A 23715-nucleotide genomic window follows, 5' to 3' on the forward strand; every position below is an offset into this window, starting at 1 on the left:
ATTGAAGATGTCAGTGTTGAAGTACACCAGGATGAGGAGGATATGGGTGTTGCTGGCGCTGGGGAGGAAATTGACCAGGAGGATTCTGATGGTGAGGTGGTTTGTTTAAGTCAGGCACCCGGGGAGACACCTGTTGTCCGTGGGAGGAATATGGCCGTTGACATGCCTGGTGAAAATACCAAAAAAATCAGCTCTTCGGTGTGGAAGTATTTCACCAGAAATGCGGACAACAGGTGTCAAGCCGTGTGTTCCCTTTGTCAAGCTGTAATAAGTAGGGGTAAGGACGTTAACCACCTCGGAACATCCTCCCTTATACGTCACCTGCAGCGCATTCATAATAAGTCAGTGACAAGTTCAAAAACTTGGGCCGACAGCGGAAGCAGTCCACTGACCAGTAAATCCCTTCCTCTTGTAACCAAGCTCACGCAAACCACCCCACCAACTCCCTCAGTGTCAATTTCCTCCTTCCCCAGGAATGCCAATAGTCCTGCAGGCCATGTCACTGGCAATTCTGATGATTCCTCTCCTGCCTGGGATTCCTCCGATGCATCCTTGCGTGTAACGCCTACTGCTGCTGGCGCTGCTGTTGTTGCTGCTGGGAGTCGATGGTCATCCCAGAGGGGAAGTCGTAAGACCACTTGTACTACTTCCACCAAGCAATTGACTGTCCAACAGTCCTTTGAGAGGAAGATGAAATATCACAGCAGTCATCCTACTGCAAAGCGGATAACTGAGGCCTTGACATCCTGGGTGGTGAGAAACGTGGTTCCGGTATCCATCATTACTGCAGAGCCAACTAGAGACTTGTTGGAGGTACTGTGTCCCCGGTACCAAATACCATCTAGGTTCCATTTCTCTAGGCAGGCGATACCGAAAATGTACACAGACCTCAGAAAAAGAGTCACCAGTGTCCTAAAAAATGCAGCTGTACCCAATGTCCACTTAACCACGGACATGTGGACAAGTGGAGCAGGGCAGGGTCAGGACTTTATGACTGTGACAGCCCACTGGGTAGATGTATGGACTCCCGCCGCAACAACAGCAGCGGCGGCACCAGTAGCAGCATCTCGCAAACGCCAACTCTTTCCTAGGCAGGCTACGCTTTGTATCACCGGTTTCCAGAATACGCACACAGCTGAAAACCTCTTACGGCAACTGAGGAAGATCATCGCGGAATGGCTTACCCCAATTGGACTCTCCTGTGGATTTGTGGCATCGGACAACGCCAGCAATATTGTGTGTGCATTAAATCTGGGCAAATTCCAGCACGTCCCATGTTTTGCACATACCTTGAATTTGGTGGTGCAGAATTTTTTAAAAAACGACAGGGGCGTGCAAGAGATGCTGTCGGTGGCCAGAAGAATTGCGGGACACTTTCGGCGTACAGGCACCACGTACAGAAAACTGGAGCACCACCAAAAACTACTGAACCTGCCCTGCCATCATCTGAAGCAAGAAGTGGTAACGAGGTGGAATTCAACCCTCTATATGCTTCAGAGGTTGGAGGAGCAGCAAAAGGCCATTCAAGCCTATACAATTGAGCACGATATAGGAGGTGGAATGCACCTGTCTCAAGCGCAGTGGAGAATGATTTCAACGTTGTGCAAGGTTCTGATGCCCTTTGAACTTGCCACACGTGAAGTCAGTTCAGACACTGCCAGCCTGAGTCAGGTCATTCCCCTCATCAGGCTTTTGCAGAAGAAGCTGGAGACATTGAAGGAGGAGCTAACACGGAGCGATTCCGCTAGGCATGTGGGACTTGTGGATGGAGCCCTTAATTCGCTTAACAAGGATTCACGGGTGGTCAATCTGTTGAAATCAGAGCACTACATTTTGGCCACCGTGCTCGATCCTAGATTTAAAGCCTACCTTGGATCTCTCTTTCCGGCAGACACAAGTCTGCTGGGGTTGAAAGACCTGCTGGTGAGAAAATTGTCAAGTCAAGCGGAACGCGACCTGTCAACAACATCTCCTCCTTCACATTCTCCCGCAACTGGGGGTGCGAGGAAAAGGCTCAGAATTCCGAGCCCACCCGCTGGCGGTGATGCAGGGCAGTCTGGAGCGACTGCTGATGCTGACATCTGGTCCGGACTGAAGGACCTGACAACGATTACGGACATGTCGTCTACTGTCACTGCATATGATTCTCTCACCATTGAAAGAATGGTGGAGGATTATATGAGTGACCGCATCCAAGTAGGCACGTCACACAGTCCGTACTTATACTGGCAGGAAAAAGAGGCAATTTGGAGGCCCTTGCACAAACTGGCTTTATTCTACCTAAGTTGCCCTCCCACAAGTGTGTACTCCGAAAGAGTGTTTAGTGCCGCCGCTCACCTTGTCAGCGTACGAGGTTACATCCAGAAAATGTGGAGAAGATGATGTTCATTAAAATGAATTATAATCAATTCCTCCGTGGAGACATTGACCAGCAGCAATTGCCTCCACAAAGTACACAGGGTGCTGAGATGGTGGATTCCAGTGGGGACGAATTGATAATCTGTGAGGAGGGGGATGTACACGGTGATATATCGGAGGATGATGATGAGGTGGACATCTTGCCTCTGTAGAGCCAGTTTGTGCAAGGAGAGATTAATTGCTTCTTTTTTGGGGGGGGTCCAAACCAACCCGTCATATCAGTCACAGTCGTGTGGCAGACCCTGTCACTGAAATGATGGGTTGGTTAAAGTGTGCATGTCCTGTTTATACAACATAAGGGTGGGTGGGAGGGCCCAAGGACAATTCCATCTTGCACCTCTTTTTTCTTTTCTTTTTCTTTGCGTCATGTGCTGTTTGGGGAGTGTTTTTTGGAAGGGCCATCCTGCGTGACACTGCAGTGCCACTCCTAGATGGGCCCGGTGTTTGTGTCGGCCACTAGGGTCGCTTATCTTACTCACACAGTCAGCTACCTCATTGCGCCTCTTTTTTTCTTTGCGTCATGTGCTGTTTGGGGAGGGTTTTTTGGAAGGGACATCCTGCGTGACACTGCAGTGCCACTCCTAGATGGGCCCGGTGTTTGTGTCGGCCACTAGGGTCGCTTATCTTACTCACACAGTCAGCTACCTCATTGCGCCTCTTTTTTTCTTTGCGTCATGTGCTGTTTGGGGAGGGTTTTTTGGAAGGGACATCCTGCGTGACACTGCAGTGCCACTCCTAGATGGGCCCGGTGTTTGTGTCGGCCACTAGGGTCGCTTATCTTACTCACACAGTCAGCTACCTCATTGCGCCTCTTTTTTTCTTTGCGTCATGTGCTGTTTGGGGAGGGTTTTTTGGAAGGGACATCCTGCGTGACACTGCAGTGCCACTCCTAGATGGGCCCGGTGTTTGTGTCGGCCACTAGGGTCGCTTATCCTACTCACACAGCGACCTCGGTGCAAATTTTAGGACTAAAAATAATATTGTGAGGTGTGAGGTATTCAGAATAGACTGAAAATGAGTGTAAATTATGGTTTTTGAGGTTAATAATACTTTGGGATCAAAATGACCCCCAAATTCTATGATTTAAGCTGTTTTTTAGGGTTTTTTGAGAAAAAAACACCCGAATCCAAAACACACCCGAATCCGACAAAAAAAATTCGGTGAGGTTTTGCCAAAACGCGGTCGAACCCAAAACACGGCCGCGGAACCGAACCCAAAACCAAAACACAAAACCCGAAAAATTTCAGGCGCTCATCTCTACTTTCTGAGTGCCAAAATTCCTAATGCGTATTGATTTGGCCTATTTAATGTTAATGTTCTTATTATTGGACCGGTCAACTTTTCCGCCCAACCTCTGACAGGTACACTGGCCGAGAGCTGCCTCTAATTCACAGACAGCTGCCTGTGAAGGGAGCATGGCTGCACCGACAGAGCAGTCAATCCATGTAAGCAAATACAGTACACTTACCGTTCGGCCACTCTTGTATCGGTCTCACATCACAACCGGGCTGGCATTTGAATTTGCCTGTCCAGCTGTTAAGTTGGTCCCCACATCAAGCATCATTTACATATACAGGTTGAGTATCCCTTATCCAAAATGCTTGGGACCAGAGGTATTTTGGATATGGGATTTTTCCGTATTTTGGAATAATTGCATACCATAATGAGATATCATGGTGATGGGACCTAAGTCTAAGCACAGAATGTATTTATGTTTCATATACACCTTATACACACAGCCTGAAGGTAATTTTAGCCAATATTTGTAATAACTTTGTGCATTAAACAAAGTATGTCTACATTCACATAATTCATTAATGTTTCATATACTCCTTATACACACAGCCTGGAGGTCATTAATTACAATATTTTTAATAACTTTGTCTATTAAACAAAGTTTGTGTACATTGAGCCATCAAAAAACAAAGGTTTCACTATCTCACGCTCACTCAAAAAAGTCCGTATTTCGGAATATTCCGTATTTCGGAATATTTTGATATGGGATACTCAACCTGTATATCGTTTACCTACACCCACCCACCCACCCACTAGCAATATATTGTCCATTCACTGGAACGATGTTGCCTAGTACAGTGATTCTCAAACTGTGTGCCATGGCACCCTGGGGTGCCTCGGGACACTTGCAGGGGTGCCAGTGATTGGTGGTCCAGGACCAATTCAAATTATTTATGGTTAAAGTAATAGGCAAAACCAGTGCCGATGGCTGCCAATCATAAAATATGTGGACAAACAGAAGTAAATCTTCTAAGCACCTAAGAATGACATATAAATAAACACAATTTACTTAATTTAATATGTATTTCTAAATTTCTCAATAAGAAACTTTTGGCCTAGGGGTTCCGTTAAAAATATTCTGAGACTCTAGGGTTCCGTGATTCAAAAACGTTTGGGAACCACTGGCCTATTGTGTACCAAGCATAAGAAATAGATTTCAGTTTGTTTGTTTGTTTGTTTGTTTGTTTGTTTGTTTTTTCACAGGGCACTTGAGACTATTTTGTTTTGATCGGTGATAGCAATTGCTAAATAAATCATTACTATAATAAAAAATGTGGAAATTGCCACAGGGTGCAAATACATTTTACAGCCACTGTACTGTACATATTGAAAAGTTGCATTTATTTGAGCATATTACTCTGAATACAATATTGCACTTGGAACAAAATTGTCTTTTAATGTTACTATTATATAGCACATTTTATTACAAAAAAATAAAAATAAAGTCCAAGATCTGAGTTTTAAGAAGAGCTCACTCTAAATGCCACAGCAACTAATCAAAGTCCTTTGCTTCAAAATGACATAATTGTTCCTATTATACCTCTTACATAGAGGTTTTATTTATGTATCATGTGTTTTTTTTTCCCCTTACAGATTAATTTAAAATATCTGCAGAAGCCATATAAAATCCGCATTGGACATGACAATTCAGGAGATAATCCAGAGTGGTATTTAGAGGATATAAAATTGGAGAATCTTTCCTCTGGCCAAGAGTACTACCTACCTGTAAATCGATGGATTGGAGAGCGACAAGATGATGGAGACACATGGCGAGAGCTGCCTCTATCAATAGATGGCAATGATCCATTAGTGTGTATGTATTCTCAATGATACCAGTTTCCTAACCTGTACTGCTTTACTGTAGCCTGTACTGCTTTACTGTAGCTTGTTTATGCACACATACTGTATGCTGTATTAAACATACAGTATCAATTAATCCAGAGATTTGAGACATCCAGGGCAGGCGTTAGCTTTGCTTGAGACCTAAGCTTGGTAAAATGACTATCAATACATGTAAGAATTGGACTGTGCAAGCAGAGCTGAAAGCAGGGTGTTTGGGTCTTATTTATTAGTAAAAAAAAATAAATGTTCCTGCTATGCACACTAAGAGAAATTCTCTACAACATTCAAAATGATGGGGCGTATGTACTATAATAGGGTCTGAGTTTGCCAGAGGTGCGGTATTCCAGAAGATCTCTGGCATATTTTTAAAGCAGCAATCATTTACAAGGCTTGCCTTGTAAATTATTGCCGTTTTAAAAAAATGTCCGAGATCGGCCGGCATCCCCCACCTCTGGCAAACTCGGCCCTATTACATATGCACCTATATTTTCAAAGCTCTGTATATGGTATAAACCTTCTATCAGCTGAGGAGTACTGTGTATAGACTCCATTGAAATACACTGACAATAAACTTACTATGAAAATAAGGCACAGATATATGGATTTGGCTAAAAAAGAATGATAGCTATTTCTTTAAAATATATTAAAATACACTGCTCAAAAAAATAAAGGGAACACTAAAATAACACATCCTAGATCTGAATGAATTAAATATTCTTATTAAATACTTTGTTCTTTACATAGTTGAATGTACTGACAACAAAATCACACAAAAATTATCAATGGAAATCAAATTTATTAACCCATGGAGGTCTGGATTTGGAGTCACCCTCAAAATTAAAGTGGAAAAACACACTACAGGCTGATCCAACTTTGATGTAATGTCCTTAAAACAAGTCAAAATGAGGCTCAGTAGTGTGTGTGGCCTCCTCGTGCCTGTATGACCTCCCTACAACGCCTGGGCATGGTCCTGATGAGGTGGCGGATGGTCTCCTGAGGGATCTCCTCCCATACCTAGACTAAAGCATCCGCCAACTCCTGGACAGTCTGTGGTGCAACGTGGCATTGGTGGATGGAGCGAGACATGATGTCCCAGATGCGCTCAATTGGATTCAGGTCTGGGGAACGGGCAGGCCAGTCCATAGCATCAATGCCTTCGTCTTGCAGGAACTGCTGACACACTCCAGCCACATGAGGTCTAGCATTGTCTTACATTAGGAGGAACCCAGGGCCAACCACACCAGCATATGGTCTCACAAGGGGTCTGAGGATCTCATCTCGGTACCTAATGGCAGTCAGGCTACCTCTGGTGAGCACATGGAGGGCTGTGCGGCCCCCCAAAGAAATGCCACCCCACATCATTACTGACCCACTCCCAAACCGGTCATGCTGGAGGATGTTGCAGGCAGCAGAACGTTCTCCTTGGAGTCTCCAGACTCTGTCACGTCTTTCACATGTGCTCAGTGAGAACCTGCTTTCATCTGTGAAGAGCACAGGGCGCCAGTGGCGAATATGCCAATCTTGGTGTTCTCTGGCAAATACCAAACGTCCTGCACGGTGTTGGGCTGTAAGCACAACCCCCACCTGTGGACTTCGGGCCCTCAAACCACCCTCATGGAGTCTGTTTCTGATCGTTTGAGTAGACACATGCACATTTGTGGCTTGCTGGAGGTCATTTTGCAGGGCTCTGGTAGTGCTCCTCCTGTTCCTCCTTGCACAAAGGCGGAGGTAGCGGTCCTGCTGCTGGGTTGTTGCCCTCCTACGGCCTCCTCCACGTCTCCTGATGTACTGGCCTGTCTCCTGGTAGCGCCTCCATGCTCTGGACACTATGCTGACAGACACAGCAAACCTTCTTGCCACAGCTCACATTGATGTGCCATCCTGGATGAGCTGCACTACCTGAGCCACTTGTGTGGGTTGTAGGGAGGTCATACAGGCACGTGGAGGCCACACACTACTGAGCCTCATTTTGACTTGTTTTAAGGACATTACATCAAAGTTGGATCAGCCTGTAGTGTGTTTTTCCACTTTAATTTTGAGGGTGACTCCAAATCCAGACCTCCATGGGTTAATAAATTTGATTTCCATTGATAATTTTTGTGTGATTTTGTTGTCAGCACATTCAACTATGTAAAGAACAAAGTATTTAATAAGAATATTTCATTCATTCAGATCTAGGATGTGTTATTTTAGTGTTCCCTTTATGTTTTTTTGAGCAATATATTTAAAAGCATTTAAAGAACAGTATGGTGATAAAGAAAGGACAACCAGAATCAGCCAATTCCATCTAACAACATGGATTGCAGGCTGATTCCACCCAAGGGGGGTAATTCTGAGTTGATCGCAGCAGGAATTTTGTTAGTAGTTGGTCAAAACCATGTGCACTGCAGGGGAGGCAGATATAACATGTGCAGAGAGAGTTAGATTTGGGTGGGGTGTGTTCAATCTGCAATCTAATTTGCAGTGTAAAAATAAAGCAGCCAGTATTTACCCTGCACAGAAACAAAATAACCCACCCAAATCTAACTCTCTGCACATGTTATATCTACCTCCCCTGCAGTGCACTACTAACAAAATGCCTGCTGCGATCAACTCAGAATTACCCCCAAGGTACACAAAAAGCACAGACTAATTATTCCAACAAAAGGTATTACTCAAACCTTCTGTCTTGACTAACCCTCCCAGTAGGATGTTGGTGCTGCCCCTATCAGGGTGGTCCAGCCAATTAACCAGTCAAAGAAGGTCAGTGTATCCAAACAGTACAACAAATAAACAATTGAACAAAAAGCAACAATTGAACTTGGCTAGAGGTGAAAAAACAACCTACTAGGGGATGAATCATCATTTATAGAATATTGCCATTTAGCTGAATTAGGTCTGTCAGTTCAGGTAAACAACAGTGACGAGCAGCTAATCCCTGAGAAGGATAGACAGAGGAAGACAAATTGCTAAATACACACACAGGTCTAAGATAACATTTATAACTGCCCGATTTCCACCGACCCAAGGCCTGAATCACAGACAAAGTAAATACCACAGATGCAGCAGATGTAACAGAGCTGATTTGAAATTAATATGTACCAAAATACTGTGGAAAGAGACCTACACTGGAAACACAGTGTTTCAAACCCCAGCTAATGCTGAACCATCATTGTACAAAATCCAGGAACCTGCTGATAAAGGCCTAACGGGCAATTATTGTCTGGCCAGGGAAACCGGGTAACAATCCCTAGAGGGAACTAGCAAAAATCCATCAGCCACTACTGTCCAGACCAGTTTTGGAGCACTTTTGTTTGCATAGTAACAACCTCTAATATCCAAACAGAGCATAGTCGCGTCCCGCCATTTGAAGTAGGCTACCATCTCCGAAACCCATATGCAGAGCCGGCCCTAACCAATATGATGTCCTGGGCAAGATTTTTGCTGGTGCCCCCTAGCACCGCCGCTAGTTCTGCAGGAGATGCCTGGCATGAGTCAGCTGGCAGCTCTGCTAACGTCTGGCGTCTTTTGTTTATGAAAATGTATCTTATTTGCATTACTTTGTGGCTAGGATGCACAAGCAGCTTCTGCTGATTAAAATTATATGCAGCATGCCTGTATTCTGTGTGCGACTGTGGCTGTATCTGCATACGAAATGCTACATTACAGAGATTTCCAGGAATACACTGCAACGTAGCATTTCGTATGCAGATACAGCCACAGTCACATACAGAATATAGGCATGCCGCATATAATTTTAATCAGCAGAAGCTGTTGGTGACCCTAAGCATACTAAGTGCCCTAGGCATTTGCCTAGTTTGCCTATGCCTAAGGCCGGCTCTGCCCATATGGCCCCACAAAAGACCACAGAAACAGCTTATTTGAACAAATTTGCCTCAAAATGTGAAACAGCTGCAAGGATAGAAGGAAGGAGGGAAGCATCAATAGGATGCTTCCTATCAAGTGTTACTGGAGCCATGCAGACCCAACATTTTAAAATTTTCACATTAAGAAAACTTTTAGCAAGGTCGGATAGACCACTCTTACCTCCATGTCTTTGGCCATGGGAAAAAGCTTCCTACTCTTCCCAAGCTTGATGATACACCTGTAGGTTGCCCAGGGAGAGAGACCATTAAACTTATCCCTCCATACTAGCATCAGCTTCAGGATTTCAAGATCAAAATCTAGACCACTGAAACCAAGAAACCTACCCCAGACACATGCTGAGTCTTGAACACAACATTGCATCACAAGCAGGTGAAAACTAGCTGCACAAGCAAATGTAAAACCAGTAATAACCTAGCCATTTGCTGGTTAATGGCATAAATTACTACCCCATGGTAATCACACCTCAGCATAATACTGTAATTACACAACCATTTGCCCCAATCTTCCAATGCCACCATGATTGAGAAACAAAAGATCTCTTGTTAAACGCGTCCATACCCATTTCTCAGGCCAAGGAGCCACTCAGCAGAATTCATTAAGGTAACAGCCAAACTCCATAGATCCTGCTGCATCCGTAAACAACTGCAACTGAAAATTTTAATTACTGGGGCAATACAATGTCTAACACCATTAAAAGCCTTGACAATAGAGACCCAAACAGACAAGTCCCCGCTTGATTTCAGATGAACAATTAATCAAATGATGAGGCTTAAACATCCCAGCTTTGGTCTATTCTCACGTTCTACAAAAACTCCCTGCCCTTGGGGATGTCTTTACAGGCAAAGTTCAACAGACTCAGGATGGATTGGGCTTGACAAAAAGTTATTTCATGCACAGCCGTGCACATCGCTATGGTATTGCACAGTTTATTCACCTTGTCCTGAGGAAGGAGGCAAGACCCTGCACAGGTACAGTATCAATCTCAATACCAAGAAAGCTCAAACAGTCTTGTGATCAGGAACAAGTACACCAAAATGGGAGAAAAAAGCTTACATGGAAAATAATAGAGTGTTACATCGATCAGAAGTGGACCCACAACAAGAAAGTCATCAAGTTAGTGAGATATCGCTTAACCACCACAAGAAGGCTCTACACACCATTGAAGAAAGAAATGGAAGAATCAGGATGCAAGGGAAGCAAATGAGATTCAACGTCAATCTTGGCCATAAGAGCAATGGGCCCATAAACCCTACCAATAGAGCATAATCAAAAGATTGTTACTTCACCAAACAGAATTCAGGAGCTATAGCATCATTGACAGACATACCTGGTAAAACATACTGTAAGCTGTATGAGCTTAAATTTGCCAGGAGTCTTCTTGGGAAAAACAGCCACAGGGCAAAGGACCAAATTCTCCAATGGTTGTTCTGCAAAGGTTCCCGTCATCCACCCCATACTAACTTCCTTCTCAACCTTAACCTGAAGAACCCCTGGGAACTCTTGCCTCAATGTAAGGTTCCAAGGGGAACTCACTGGGACCTCCCCTTTGTTCGGTAAGTAAAAAACAAACTTTTTGGGTGCCAGTCCAACCATTTGGCCATAGCACCCATACAAACGGGGAAGGGGCTTAATTTAGCACCACTGTTTTCTGTTGCCTTTGCTACCTGCTATTCTGCCAGCTGGAAACAATTGTAAACGGGATGGGCACCACCACAATGCAAGCAGAGGTGTTGAAAATGACACCACTGCCTATGCAAGCAAATTACATTATTAAAGGCAACACATTTTCCTTTATTAGAAACCTGAGCAGAACGGCGCATCCTTGGCCCACCAACAGCAGGAGCTGCTTGAGCATCCTATTTACATCGTTTTGCTTCTAAAATGAAGCTCTGCGAATGGGATGCACAAGCAGCTCCTGCTGTTTAAAATGATATGCAGCATGCCTATATTCTGAGTGTAATAGCAACTGTATCTGCATACAAAATGTTATGCTAGAGTGTATTCAAGCCAAACTATGTAACATAATTAAGTACAGTAGCAATTACACACAGAATGTAGCCATGCCACATATCAATTAAATCAGCATAAGCTGCTTGTGCATCCACATACTGTACATCCCTTTGTGTATCAGATGCATTTTCCAGTACAAAATGTGCATAAATTACATGTACATTACACAGACTATTTTTAGAAATCAAAGTTTTTTTAGTTTTATTTGTCATTTTAGTTTTATTTATGAGGCAGGTATTCTGGCGTCCAAAGCGTCCACTACGTCTATTTTGGCTCGCCGGATTCCATGGTTGTGGCCCTGAAAGGAGGACCTAAATTCTAAGAAGACCCTGGAGGTGCTCCCTTTTAGGGGAGACATCCTTTTTGGAGAAGATCTTAATAAGATCATGACTGACTTAGCCTCTGCTAAGACTGCGTGCCTTCCTAATACTGCTCCTTCTGCTTCGGAAGCTAAAAGTACTACTTTGCGTTCCTTTCGTACCTCAGATAAATCAAAGGGTCAGGGGTACTCAAGCAAGCCTCGTACTTCCAAGACCGGTAAGCCCAAATCTAAACAATCCTGGGCTGCCCGTCAGCCTGCTTCCAAACAGGACAAGTCTGCAGCATGACGGGGCGGGCCTCCCCCTGGGGGACCCCAGGGTGGGAGGCCGACTCCTGCAGTCAACCCAGGTCTGGTTATGGACCACTTCAGATGCGTGGGTGCAGGAAGTTGTCTCTCACGGGTACGCGGCCTCTTTCAAGAGCCGTCCACCTCGCCATTTCTGGGCAACGATCATCCCATCGGACCCTTTGAAAGCGCAAGCTCTACACTTGGTTGTCCAATCCCTCCTGGAGACAGGAGTGGTGGTGCCGGTGCCTTTCTCCCAAACAGGGAGGGGCAACTACTTGACCCTGTTTCTAGTACTGAAACCCAATGGGTCTTTCCCGCCTATTCTCAACCTCAAGTCACTGAACAAGTTTGTGAGAGTTTCCAAGTTCCGTATGGAAACACTGCGCTCCATTGTACTTGCCATGGAACCTGCGGACTACATGGTATCCCTGGATATACAGGATGCTTACCTGCATATACCTATTGCCATTTTGCATCAGCAATATCTGCAGTTTGCTATTGGCAACCTCCATTATCATTTCAGGGCTCTGCCGTTTGGACTGACTACAGCCCCTCGGATTTTCACCAAGGTCATGGCCGTGATGACAGCTCATCTCCGTCAACAGGGAATCAGGATCCTGCCGTATCTGGACAACCTGCTGATCCTGGCAAGCTTCTAAGATGTCCTCCTGAGTCATCTCCAGCTGACAATGCAATTCCTCATAGCCCACGGATGGCCGATCAATTGGAAAAAGTCCTCCCTGGCCCCTGCGTGGCACATGGTGCACCTGGGGGCCCTGCTGGATACGCACTGCCAGAGGCTAATTCTATCTACAGTGAAGGTCCTGAGGCTTCAGGACAGGATCATATACTTCCTCTCTCGCAAAAAAGTGTCTATTCACTCGGCGATGCAAGTACTAGGCCTGATGGTGTCGACTTTCGACATGGTGGAGTATGCTCAATTCCATTCTCATCCTCTCCAACGGTTAATCCTATCCAAGTGGGGCGGTCTGCCTCAGTGGCTCAGGTCTCAAATGATGGTCCTGACTCTGGAGGTTTGCTTATCCCTGTCCTGGTGGCTCCAGGATCAACAGTTGAGCAGTGGCCGTCCCTTCTGGATTCCCCACTGGGTCCTCCTGACGACGGATGCCAGCCTGTGGGGATGGGGCGCGTTGTTCGAGCAACACACTTTCCAGGGTCGCTAGACCAAGGAGGAGTCTCTCCTCCCTATCAACATTCTGGAACTGCGGGCAGTGTTCAATGCCTTGACACTAGCCCTGCCTCTGTTAAGGAACAGGCCTGTTCAAGACCAGTTGGACAACATCACCGTGGTGGCGTACATAAATCGTCAAGGCGGCACTCGAAGCCGAAAAGCAATGATGGAGGTGTCCAGAATTCTTTAATGGGCGGAATGCCATCTGCCACCAATATAGACAGTGTTCATTCCGGGAGTCCTCAACTGGGAAGTGGATTTCCTCAGTTGTCAGGACGTACATGCCGGAGAGTGGAGCCTTCATCCGGAGGTGTTTCAACTCCTAGTGGACAAGTGGGGTCTACCAGACATAGACCTGATGGCGTCACAAATCACAAAGTTATGGTCTTCAGATCACGGACAAGGGATCCTCAAGCAGCGTTCGTGGACGCACTTGCAATTCCATGGAAATTTCGACTGCCATGCGTGTTCCCTCTGCTGTCACTCCTGCCCAGTGTTCTGCGGATGTTCAAGCAAGAAGGAGGAATGCTACTTCTAGTCGCTCCAGCGTGGCCCAGACGGCATTGGTTCTCAGACCTGCAGGGCCTATCGATGGAACGTCCTCTACTACTTCCTCAACGCCCAGACCTCCTCGTTCAGGGCCCTTGTGTCTAACCAGACCTGGCCACACCGGCTTTAACGGTGTGGCTCTTAAAGCGTCATTCCTGAGGGCAAAAGGTTTCTCTGAGGCGGTCATCCAAACTATGTTGAAGGCCCATAAACCGGCTTCAGCTCAGATTTACTACAGGGTCTGGAATTCTTACTTCACCTGGTGTGCTGCTAAGAACTACGATGTTTACAAGTTCAGAACCCCATGGCTTTTGGCTTTTCTGCAACAAGGCCTGGACTTAGGCCTTCGTCTGGCCTCCCTCAAGGTTCATATTTCTGCCTTGTCGGTGTGGTTTCAGAGGAAACTTGCATCTATTCCCGACGTTCATACCTTCACTCAGGGTGTCTTGCGGAAACAACCTCCCTATGTCCCTCCTGTGGCTCCATGGGATCTATCTGTTGTCCTTAATGCCCTGCAAGGGTCTTCCTTTGAGCCTCTTGATTCGGTGGACCTGAAATGGGAAGAGTGTCGGACTTAGGCGCTTTGTCCTGTCATCCGCTCTTCCTGATATTTCATCGTGACCGGGCAGTTTTCCATACTTGCCCTGGTTATCTGCCTAAAGTGGTGTCATCTTTCCACCTTAACCAAGAGTTTGTGGTTCTGGCCTTTATCTCTCCTGGTCTGTCTTTCAAAGAAAGGTCTTTGGATGTTGTACAGGCTCTCCGTATATAAGGACGGCTCTGAGTGATCGGAGTTTGTTGCGGAGTCCACAAGCATACACGCTGATGAAACCATCTGATGATTGAGCGGCAGAGAACAATTCACACGCTGCTATCCGGAGGCACTTTGGATGTGTTCGTGAGCCGGCTATTTTAATCCGAGATGTATGTGAGCTTTTATCATTGTAATAAATTACCTGTTATACTTGCTCATTGAGTGCGCCTTCACTCTCTTTTAGTGCACATTGGAAAATTACAGCTGTGGTTACGCTGTCTTTTGGAGTGCCAGCACTTGCATCGTTTGAACTGTGGACGATCTAATCAGTGAATTTAAGGACATTGATAGCACAACCATCTCTGCATTCATATATATATATATATATATATCCCTGATAATAACCGCTAACCTTAACCCCCAATGGTAACTCAACTCTAATACCCACATCAATACCCTAATACCCTAACCCCAAACTAGCCCTAATACCCTAACCCAAACCACTAAATTATCAGGTGGTTACCTGAGGGCTTGGTATTTTTCCAGGGTTGACGAGTGGGGTGACGAGGAGAGATAGTGGGAGACAGAGAGGCAACGGGTGAGAGGAAAAGGTGACATGGAAAGGCGGTGACCAGGAAGCAGACAATCCACTTACTGTGACCCAGCAGCAGCACCTGGTGTGCAGGGCAGCCAGTTCCCGAGTGTGGGTACGGAGTGAGTAACACAAGCACAGCTGCTCTTCCTCCTCCTCTCCAACATTTGGCGCTGGATAGAGTCACTAGATTGTGATGTCAGACCCCAGCGCTGGCAACAAGAAATGTTGGAAGAGTGGGATTGGGTAGAAAATGGGGGGGTGGGGGTGGGGCAAGACTTCTCCTCCAACCAGCCAGCCATCATCCTCAGCGCTGCTTATTGCATGATTCTGGTGGCGCAGAGGCTGCTGACCCCGTTAATTTCGCTTCTGGTGGCTGTCCTTTGAATTGTGTGACTTCTGGGTTTATGACCCATGGGTCCTATTGCGCATGTGCGACCGATGGCCTGCAAATTGTGCGTCAAGAAGCCCATAGGCTATAGGTAACTCTGTCTAAAGACAGTATTGTCTGTCAGGTAAAAGCTTGATACATAGGACTGCAGCAAGCATCCAAAAATGTCAGTTTTTGTCCTTAGTAAATGCAGCCTTAAGATCCATGTAGGATACAGTTAAATTATAAAAGACACTAAGGGGTATATTTTAGAGATGAGCGGGTTCGGTTTCTTTGAATCCGAACCCGCACGAACTTCACTTTTTTTTTCACGGGTCCGAGCGACTCGGATCTTCCCGCCTTGCTCGGTTAACCCGAGCGCGCCCGAACGTCATCATGACGCTGTCGGATTCTCGCGAGACTCGGATTCTATATAAGGAGCCGCGCGTCGCCGCCATTTTCACACGTGCATTGAGATTGATAGGGAGAGGACGTGGCTGGCGTCCTCTCCATTTAGATTAGATTTAGAAGAGAGAGAGAGAGAGAGAGATTGCTGTGATACTGTAGATTAGAAGAGAGTGCAGACAGAGTTTAGTGACTGACGACCACAGTGACCAGTGACCACCAGAGACAGTGCAGTTGTTTGTTTTATTTAATATATCCGTTCTCTGCCTGAAAAAAACGATACACAGTCACACAGTGACTCAGTCTGTGTGCACTGCTCAGCCCAGTGTGCTGCACATCAATGCATTGTATATAAAGCTTATAATTGTGGGGGAGACTGGGGAGCACTGCAGGTTGTTATAGCAGGAGCCAGGAGTACATGATAAATAATATTATATTAAAATTAAACAGTGCACACTTTTGCTGCAGGAGTGCCACTGCCAGTGTGACTAGTGGTGACCAGTGCCTGACCACCAGTATATTAGTAGTATTGTATACTATCTCTTTATCAACCAGTCTATATTAGCAGCAGACACAGTACAGTGCGGTAGTTCACGGCTGTGGCTACCTCTGTGTCGGCACTCGGCAGGCAGTCCGTCCATCCATAATTGTATTATAATATATACCACCTAACCGTGGGTTTTTTTTCATTCTTTATACCGTCGTCATACTAGTTGTTACGAGTATACTACTATCTCTTTATCAACCAGTGTACAGTGCGGTAGTTCACGGCTGTGGCTACCTCTGTGTCGGCACTCGGCAGGCAGTCCGTCCAACCATAATTGTATTATATACCACCTAACCGTGTTTTTTTTTTCATTCTTTATACCGTCGTCATACTAGTTGTTACGAGTATACTACTATCTCTTTATCAACCAGTGTACAGTGCGGTAGTTCACGGCTGTGGCTACCTCTGTGTCGGCACTCGGCAGGCAGTCCGTCCATCCATAATTGTATTATAATATATACCACCTAACCGTGGTTTTTTTTTCATTCTTTATACCGTCGTCATACTAGTTGTTACGAGTATACTACTATCTCTTTATCAACCAGTGTACAGTGCGGTAGTTCACGGCTGTGGCTACCTCTGTGTCGGCACTCGGCAGGCAGTCCGTCCAACCATAATTGTATTATAATATATACCACCTAACCGTGGTTTTTTTTTCATTCTTTATACCGTCGTCATACTAGTTGTTACGAGTATACTACTATCTCTTTATCAACCAGTGTACAGTGCGGTAGTTCACGGCTGTGGCTACCTCTGTGTCGGCACTCGGCAGGCAGTCCGTCCAACCATAATTGTATTATAATATATACCACCTAACCGTGGTTTTTTTTTCATTCTTTATACCGTCGTCATACTAGTTGTTACGAGTATACTACTATCTCTTTATCAACCAGTGTACAGTGCGGTAGTTCACGGCTGTGGCTACCTCTGTGTCGGCACTCGGCGGGCAGTCCGTCCAACCATAATTGTATTATATACCACCTAACCGTGGTTTTTTTTTCATTCTTTATACCGTCGTCATACTAGTTGTTACGAGTATACTACTATCTCTTTATCAACCAGTGTACAGTGCGGTAGTTCACGGCTGTGGCTACCTCTGTGTCGGCACTCGGCAGGCAGTCCGTCCAACCATAATTGTATTATAATATATACCACCTAACCGTGGTTTTTTTTTCATTCTTTATACCATCGTCATACTAGTTGTTACGAGTATACTACTATCTCTTTATCAACCAGTGTACAGTGCGGTAGTTCACGGCTGTGGCTACCTCTGTGTCGGCACTCGGCAGGCAGTCCGTCCATCCATAATTGTATTATATACCACCTAACCGTGGTTTTTTTATACCACCTAACCGTGGCAGTCCGTCCATAATTGTATACTAGTATCCAATCCATCCATCTCCATTGTTTACCTGAGGTGCCTTTTAGTTCTGCCTATAAAATATGGAGAACAAAAAAGTTGAGGTTCCAAAATTAGGGAAAGATCAAGATCCACTTCCACCTCGTGCTGAAGCTGCTGCCACTAGTCATGGCCGAGACGATGAAATGCCAGCAACGTCGTCTGCCAAGGCCGATGCCCAATGTCATAGTACAGAGCATGTCAAATCCAAAACACCAAATATCAGAAAAAAAAGGACTCCAAAACCTAAAATAAAATTGTCGGAGGAGAAGCGTAAACTTGCCAATATGCCATTTACCACACGGAGTGGCAAGGAACGGCTGAGGCCCTGGCCTATGTTCATGGCTAGTGGTTCAGCTTCACATGAGGATGGAAGCACTCAGCCTCTCGCTAGAAAACTGAAAAGACTCAAGCTGGCAAAAGCACCGCAAAGAACTGTGCGTTCTTTGAAATCCCAAATCCACAAGGAGAGTCCAATTGTGTCGTTTGCGATGCCTGACCTTCCCAACACTGGACGTGAAGAGCATGCGCCTTCCACTATTTGCATGCCCCCTGCAAGTGCTGGAAGGAGCACCCGCAGTCCAGTTCCTGATAGTCAGATTGAAGATGTCAGTGTTGAAGTACACCAGGATGAGGAGGATATGGGTGTTGCTGGCGCTGGGGAGGAAATTGACCAGGAGGATTCTGATGGTGAGGTGGTTTGTTTAAGTCAGGCACCCGGGGAGACACCTGTTGTCCGTGGGAGGAATATGGCCGTTGACATGCCAGGTGAAAATTCCAAAAAAATCAGCTCTTCGGTGTGGAGGTATTTCACCAGAAATGCGGACAACAGGTGTCAAGCCGTGTGTTCCCTTTGTCAAGCTGTAATAAGTAGGGGTAAGGACGTTAACCACCTCGGAACATCCTCCCTTATACGTCACCTGCAGCGCATTCATAATAAGTCAGTGACAAGTTCAAAAACTTTGGGTGACAGCGGAAGCAGTCCACTGACCAGTAAATCCCTTCCTCTTGTAACCAAGCTCACGCAAACCACCCCACCAACTCCCTCAGTGTCAATTTCCTCCTTCCCCAGGAATGCCAATAGTCCTGCAGGCCATGTCACTGGCAAGTCTGACGAGTCCTCTCCTGCCTGGGATTCCTCCGATGCATCCTTGCGTGTAACGCCTACTGCTGCTGGCGCTGCTGTTGTTGCCGCTGGGAGTCGATGGTCATCCCAGAGGGGAAGTCGTAAGCCCACTTGTACTACTTCCAGTAAGCAATTGACTGTTCAACAGTCCTTTGCGAGGAAGATGAAATATCACAGCAGTCATCCTACTGCAAAGCGGATAACTGAGTCCTTGACAACTATGTTGGTGTTAGACGTGCGTCCGGTATCCGCCGTTAGTTCACAGGGAACTAGACAATTTATTGAGGCAGTGTGCCCCCGTTACCAAATACCATCTAGGTTCCACTTCTCTAGGCAGGCGATACCGAGAATGTACACGGACGTCAGAAAAAGACTCACCAGTGTCCTAAAAAATGCAGTTGTACCCAATGTCCACTTAACCACGGACATGTGGACAAGTGGAGCAGGGCAGGGTCAGGACTATATGACTGTGACAGCCCACTGGGTAGATGTATGGACTCCCGCCGCAAGAACAGCAGCGGCGGCACCAGTAGCAGCATCTCGCAAACGCCAACTCTTTCCTAGGCAGGCTACGCTTTGTATCACCGCTTTCCAGAATACGCACACAGCTGAAAACCTCTTACGGCAACTGAGGAAGATCATCGCGGAATGGCTTACCCCAATTGGACTCTCCTGTGGATTTGTGGCATCGGACAACGCCAGCAATATTGTGTGTGCATTAAATCTGGGCAAATTCCAGCACGTCCCATGTTTTGCACATACCTTGAATTTGGTGGTGCAGAATTTTTTAAAAAACGACAGGGGCGTGCAAGAGATGCTGTCGGTGGCCAGAAAAATTGCGGGACACTTTCGGCGTACAGGCACCACGTACAGAAGACTGGAGCACCACCAAAAACTACTGAACCTGCCCTGCCATCATCTGAAGCAAGAAGTGGTAACGAGGTGGAATTCAACCCTCTATATGCTTCAGAGGTTGGAGGAGCAGCAAAAGGCCATTCAAGCCTATACAATTGAGCACGATATAGGAGATGGAATGCACCTGTCTCAAGTGCAGTGGAGAATGATTTCAACGTTGTGCAAGGTTCTGATGCCCTTTGAACTTGCCACACGTGAAGTCAGTTCAGACACTGCCAGCCTGAGTCAGGTCATTCCCCTCATCAGGCTTTTGCAGAAGAAGCTGGAGGCATTGAAGAAGGAGCTAACACGGAGCGATTCCGCTAGGCATGTGGGACTTGTGGATGCAGCCCTTAATTCGCTTAACAAGGATTCACGGGTGGTCAATCTGTTGAAATCAGAGCACTACATTTTGGCCACCGTGCTCGATCCTAGATTTAAAGCCTACCTTGGATCTCTCTTTCCGGCAGACACAGGTCTGCTGGGGTTGAAAGACCTGCTGGTGACAAAATTGTCAAGTCAAGCGGAACGCGACCTGTCAACATCTCCTCCTTCACATTCTCCCGCAACTGGGGGTGCGAGGAAAAGGCTCAGAATTCCGAGCCCACCCGCTGGCGGTGATGCAGGGCAGTCTGGAGCGACTGCTGATGCTGACATCTGGTCCGGACTGAAGGACCTGACAACGATTACGGACATGTCGTCTACTGTCACTGCATATGATTCTCTCAACATTGATAGAATGGTGGAGGATTATATGAGTGACCGCATCCAAGTAGGCACGTCACACAGTCCGTACTTATACTGGCAGGAAAAAGAGGCAATTTGGAGGCCCTTGCACAAACTGGCTTTATTCTACCTAAGTTGCCCTCCCACAAGTGTGTACTCCGAAAGAGTGTTTAGTGCCGCCGCTCACCTTGTCAGCAATCGGCGTACGAGGTTACATCCAGAAAATGTGGAGAAGATGATGTTCATTAAAATGAATTATAATCAATTCCTCCGCGGAGACATTGACCAGCAGCAATTGCCTCCACAAAGTACACAGGGAGCTGAGATGGTGGATTCCAGTGGGGACGAATTGATAATCTGTGAGGAGGGGGATGTACACGGTGATATATCGGAGGGTGAAGATGAGGTGGACATCTTGCCTCTGTAGAGCCAGTTTGTGCAAGGAGAGATTAATTGCTTCTTTTTGGGGGGGGGTCCAAACCAACCCGTCATATCAGTCACAGTCGTGTGGCAGACCCTGTCACTGAAATGATGGGTTGGTTAAAGTGTGCATGTCCTGTTTTGTTTATACAACATAAGGGTGGGTGGGAGGGCCCAAGGATAATTCCATCTTGCACCTCTTTTTTCTTTTCTTTTTCTTTGCATCATGTGCTGATTGGGGAGGGTTTTTTGGAAGGGACATCCTGCGTGACACTGCAGTGCCACTCCTAGATGGGCCCGGTGTTTGTGTCGGCCACTAGGGTCGCTAATCTTACTCACACAGCTACCTCATTGCGCCTCTTTTTTTCTTTGCGTCATGTGCTGTTTGGGGAGGTTTTTTTGGAAGGGACATCCTGCGTGACACTGCAGTGCCACTCCTAGATGTGCCCGGTGTTTGTGTCGGCCACTAGGGTCGCTAATCTTACTCACACAGCTACCTCATTGCGCCTCTTTTTTTCTTTGCGTCATGTGCTGTTTGGGGAGGTTTTTTTGGAAGGGACATCCTGCGTGACACTGCAGTGCCACTCCTAGATGGGCCCGGTGTTTGTGTCGGCCACTAGGGTCGCTTATCTTACTCACACAGCGACCTCGGTGCAAATTTTAGGACTAAAAATAATATTGTGAGGTGTGAGGTATTCAGAATAGACTGAAAATGAGTGTAAATTATGGTTTTTGAGGTTAATAATACTTTGGGATCAAAATGACCCCCAAATTCTATGATTTAAGCTGTTTTTTAGTGTTTTTGGAAAAAAACACCCGAATCCAAAACACACCCGAATCCGACAAAAATAATTCGGTGAGGTTTTGCCAAAACGCGTTCGAACCCAAAACACGGCCGCGGAACCGAACCCAAAACCAAAACACAAAACCCGAAAAATTTCAGGCGCTCATCTCTAGTACTATATTTACTAAAGTGCGAGTTTACAAAAGTGGAGATTTTGCCCATAGCAATTAATCAGATTCTAGCTACATAATGCATGATAAGCAGAATCTGATTGGTTGCTATAGGCAACATCTCCACTTTTGTAAATTCATACTTTAGTAAATATACCCATAAGGAGCAGATTCATTTAGCTTGCATAATACTTTTTTTTTACTAACTACAATAATATGGAGAGATCAGTGCATGTTTTTCAGTTGGAAGGGGTGTGAAAGTGTTAAAATTCCTGAAAAAAATTGTGTGGGCTCTCCCCTCCTAAGCATAACCAGCCTCGGGCTCTTTGAGCCGGTCCTGGTTGTAAAAATACGGGGGGGGAATTGACAGGGGTTCCCCCATATTTTAACAATCAGCACCGGGCTCTGCGCCTGGTCCTGGTGCAAAAAATATGGGTGACAAAAGACGTAGGGGTCCCCCGTATTTTTAATAGAGATGAGCGCCGGAAATTTTTCGGGTTTTGTGTTTTGGTTTTGGGTTCGGTTCCGCGGCCGTGTTTTGGGTTCGACCGCGTTTTGGCAAAACCTAACCGAATTTTTTTTGTCGGATTCGGGTGTGTTTTGGATTCGGGTGTTTTTTTCAAAAAACACTAAAAAACAGCTTAAATCATAGAATTTGGGGGTCATTTTGATCCCAAAGTATTATTAACCTCAAAAACCATAATTTACACTCATTTTCAGTCTATTCTGAATACCTCACACCTCACAATATTATTTTTGGTCCTAAAATTTGCACCTAGGTCGCTGGATGACTAAGCTAAGCGACCCTAGTGGCCGACACAAACACCGGGCCCATCTAGGAGTGTCACTGCAGTGTCACGCAGGATGTCCCTTCCAAAAAACCCTCCCCAAACAGCACATGACGCAAAGAAAAAAAGAGGCGCAATGAGGTAGCTGTGTGAGTAAGATAAGCGACCCTAGTGGCCGACACAAACACCGGGCCCATCTAGGAATGGCACTGCAGTGTCACGCAGGATGTCCCTTCCAAAAAACCCTCCCCATACAGCACATGACGCAAAGAAAAAAAGAGGCGCAATGAGGTAGCTGTGTGAGTAAGATAAGCGACCCTAGTGGCCGACACAAACACCTGGCCCATCTAGGAGTGGCACTGCAGTGTCACGCAGGATGTCCCTTCCAAAAAACCCTCCCCAAACAGCACATGACGCAAAGAAAAAAAGAGGCGCAATGAGGTAGCTGTGTGAGTAAGATAAGCGACCCTAGTGGCCGACACAAACACCGGGCCCATCTAGGAGTGGCACTGCAGTGTCACGCAGGATGTCCCTTCCAAAAAACCCTCCCCAAACAGCACATGACGCAAAGAAAAATTAAAGAAAAAAGAGGTGCAAGATGGAATTGTCCTTGGGCCCTCCCACCCACCCTTATGTTGTATAAACAGTAGAGATGAGCGCCTGAAATTTTTCGGGTTTTGTGTTTTGGGTTTGGGTTCGGTTCCGCGGCCGTGTTTTGGGTTCGACCGCGTTTTGGCAAAACCTCACCGAATTTTTTTTGTCGGATTCGGGTGTTTTTTTCAAAAAACCCTAAAAAACAGCTTAAATCATAGAATTTGGGGGTCATTTTGATCCCATATTATTATTAACCTCAAAAACCATAATTTCCACTCATTTTCAGTCTATTCTGAATACCTCACACCTCACAATATTATTTTTAGTCCTAAAATTTGCACCGAGGTCGCTGGATGACTAAG

General features: G+C 46.0%; 1 protein-coding gene across 1 annotated transcript in view; it reads left to right on the forward strand.

Moving 5' to 3' along the window:
* Positions 1-23715, forward strand: part of RP1 (RP1 axonemal microtubule associated) — a 1008071-nt gene that overhangs the window by 526773 nt on the left and 457583 nt on the right. The window contains exon 26 of the mRNA XM_063923729.1: positions 5308-5527. Within this exon, the coding sequence (XP_063779799.1) occupies positions 5308-5527 (220 nt within the window). The remainder of the gene's footprint in view (positions 1-5307; positions 5528-23715) is intronic.

The sequence above is a fragment of the Pseudophryne corroboree genome, chromosome 5, assembly GCF_028390025.1.
Source record: "Pseudophryne corroboree isolate aPseCor3 chromosome 5, aPseCor3.hap2, whole genome shotgun sequence".
NCBI classification, from domain to species: Eukaryota; Metazoa; Chordata; class Amphibia; order Anura; family Myobatrachidae; genus Pseudophryne; species Pseudophryne corroboree.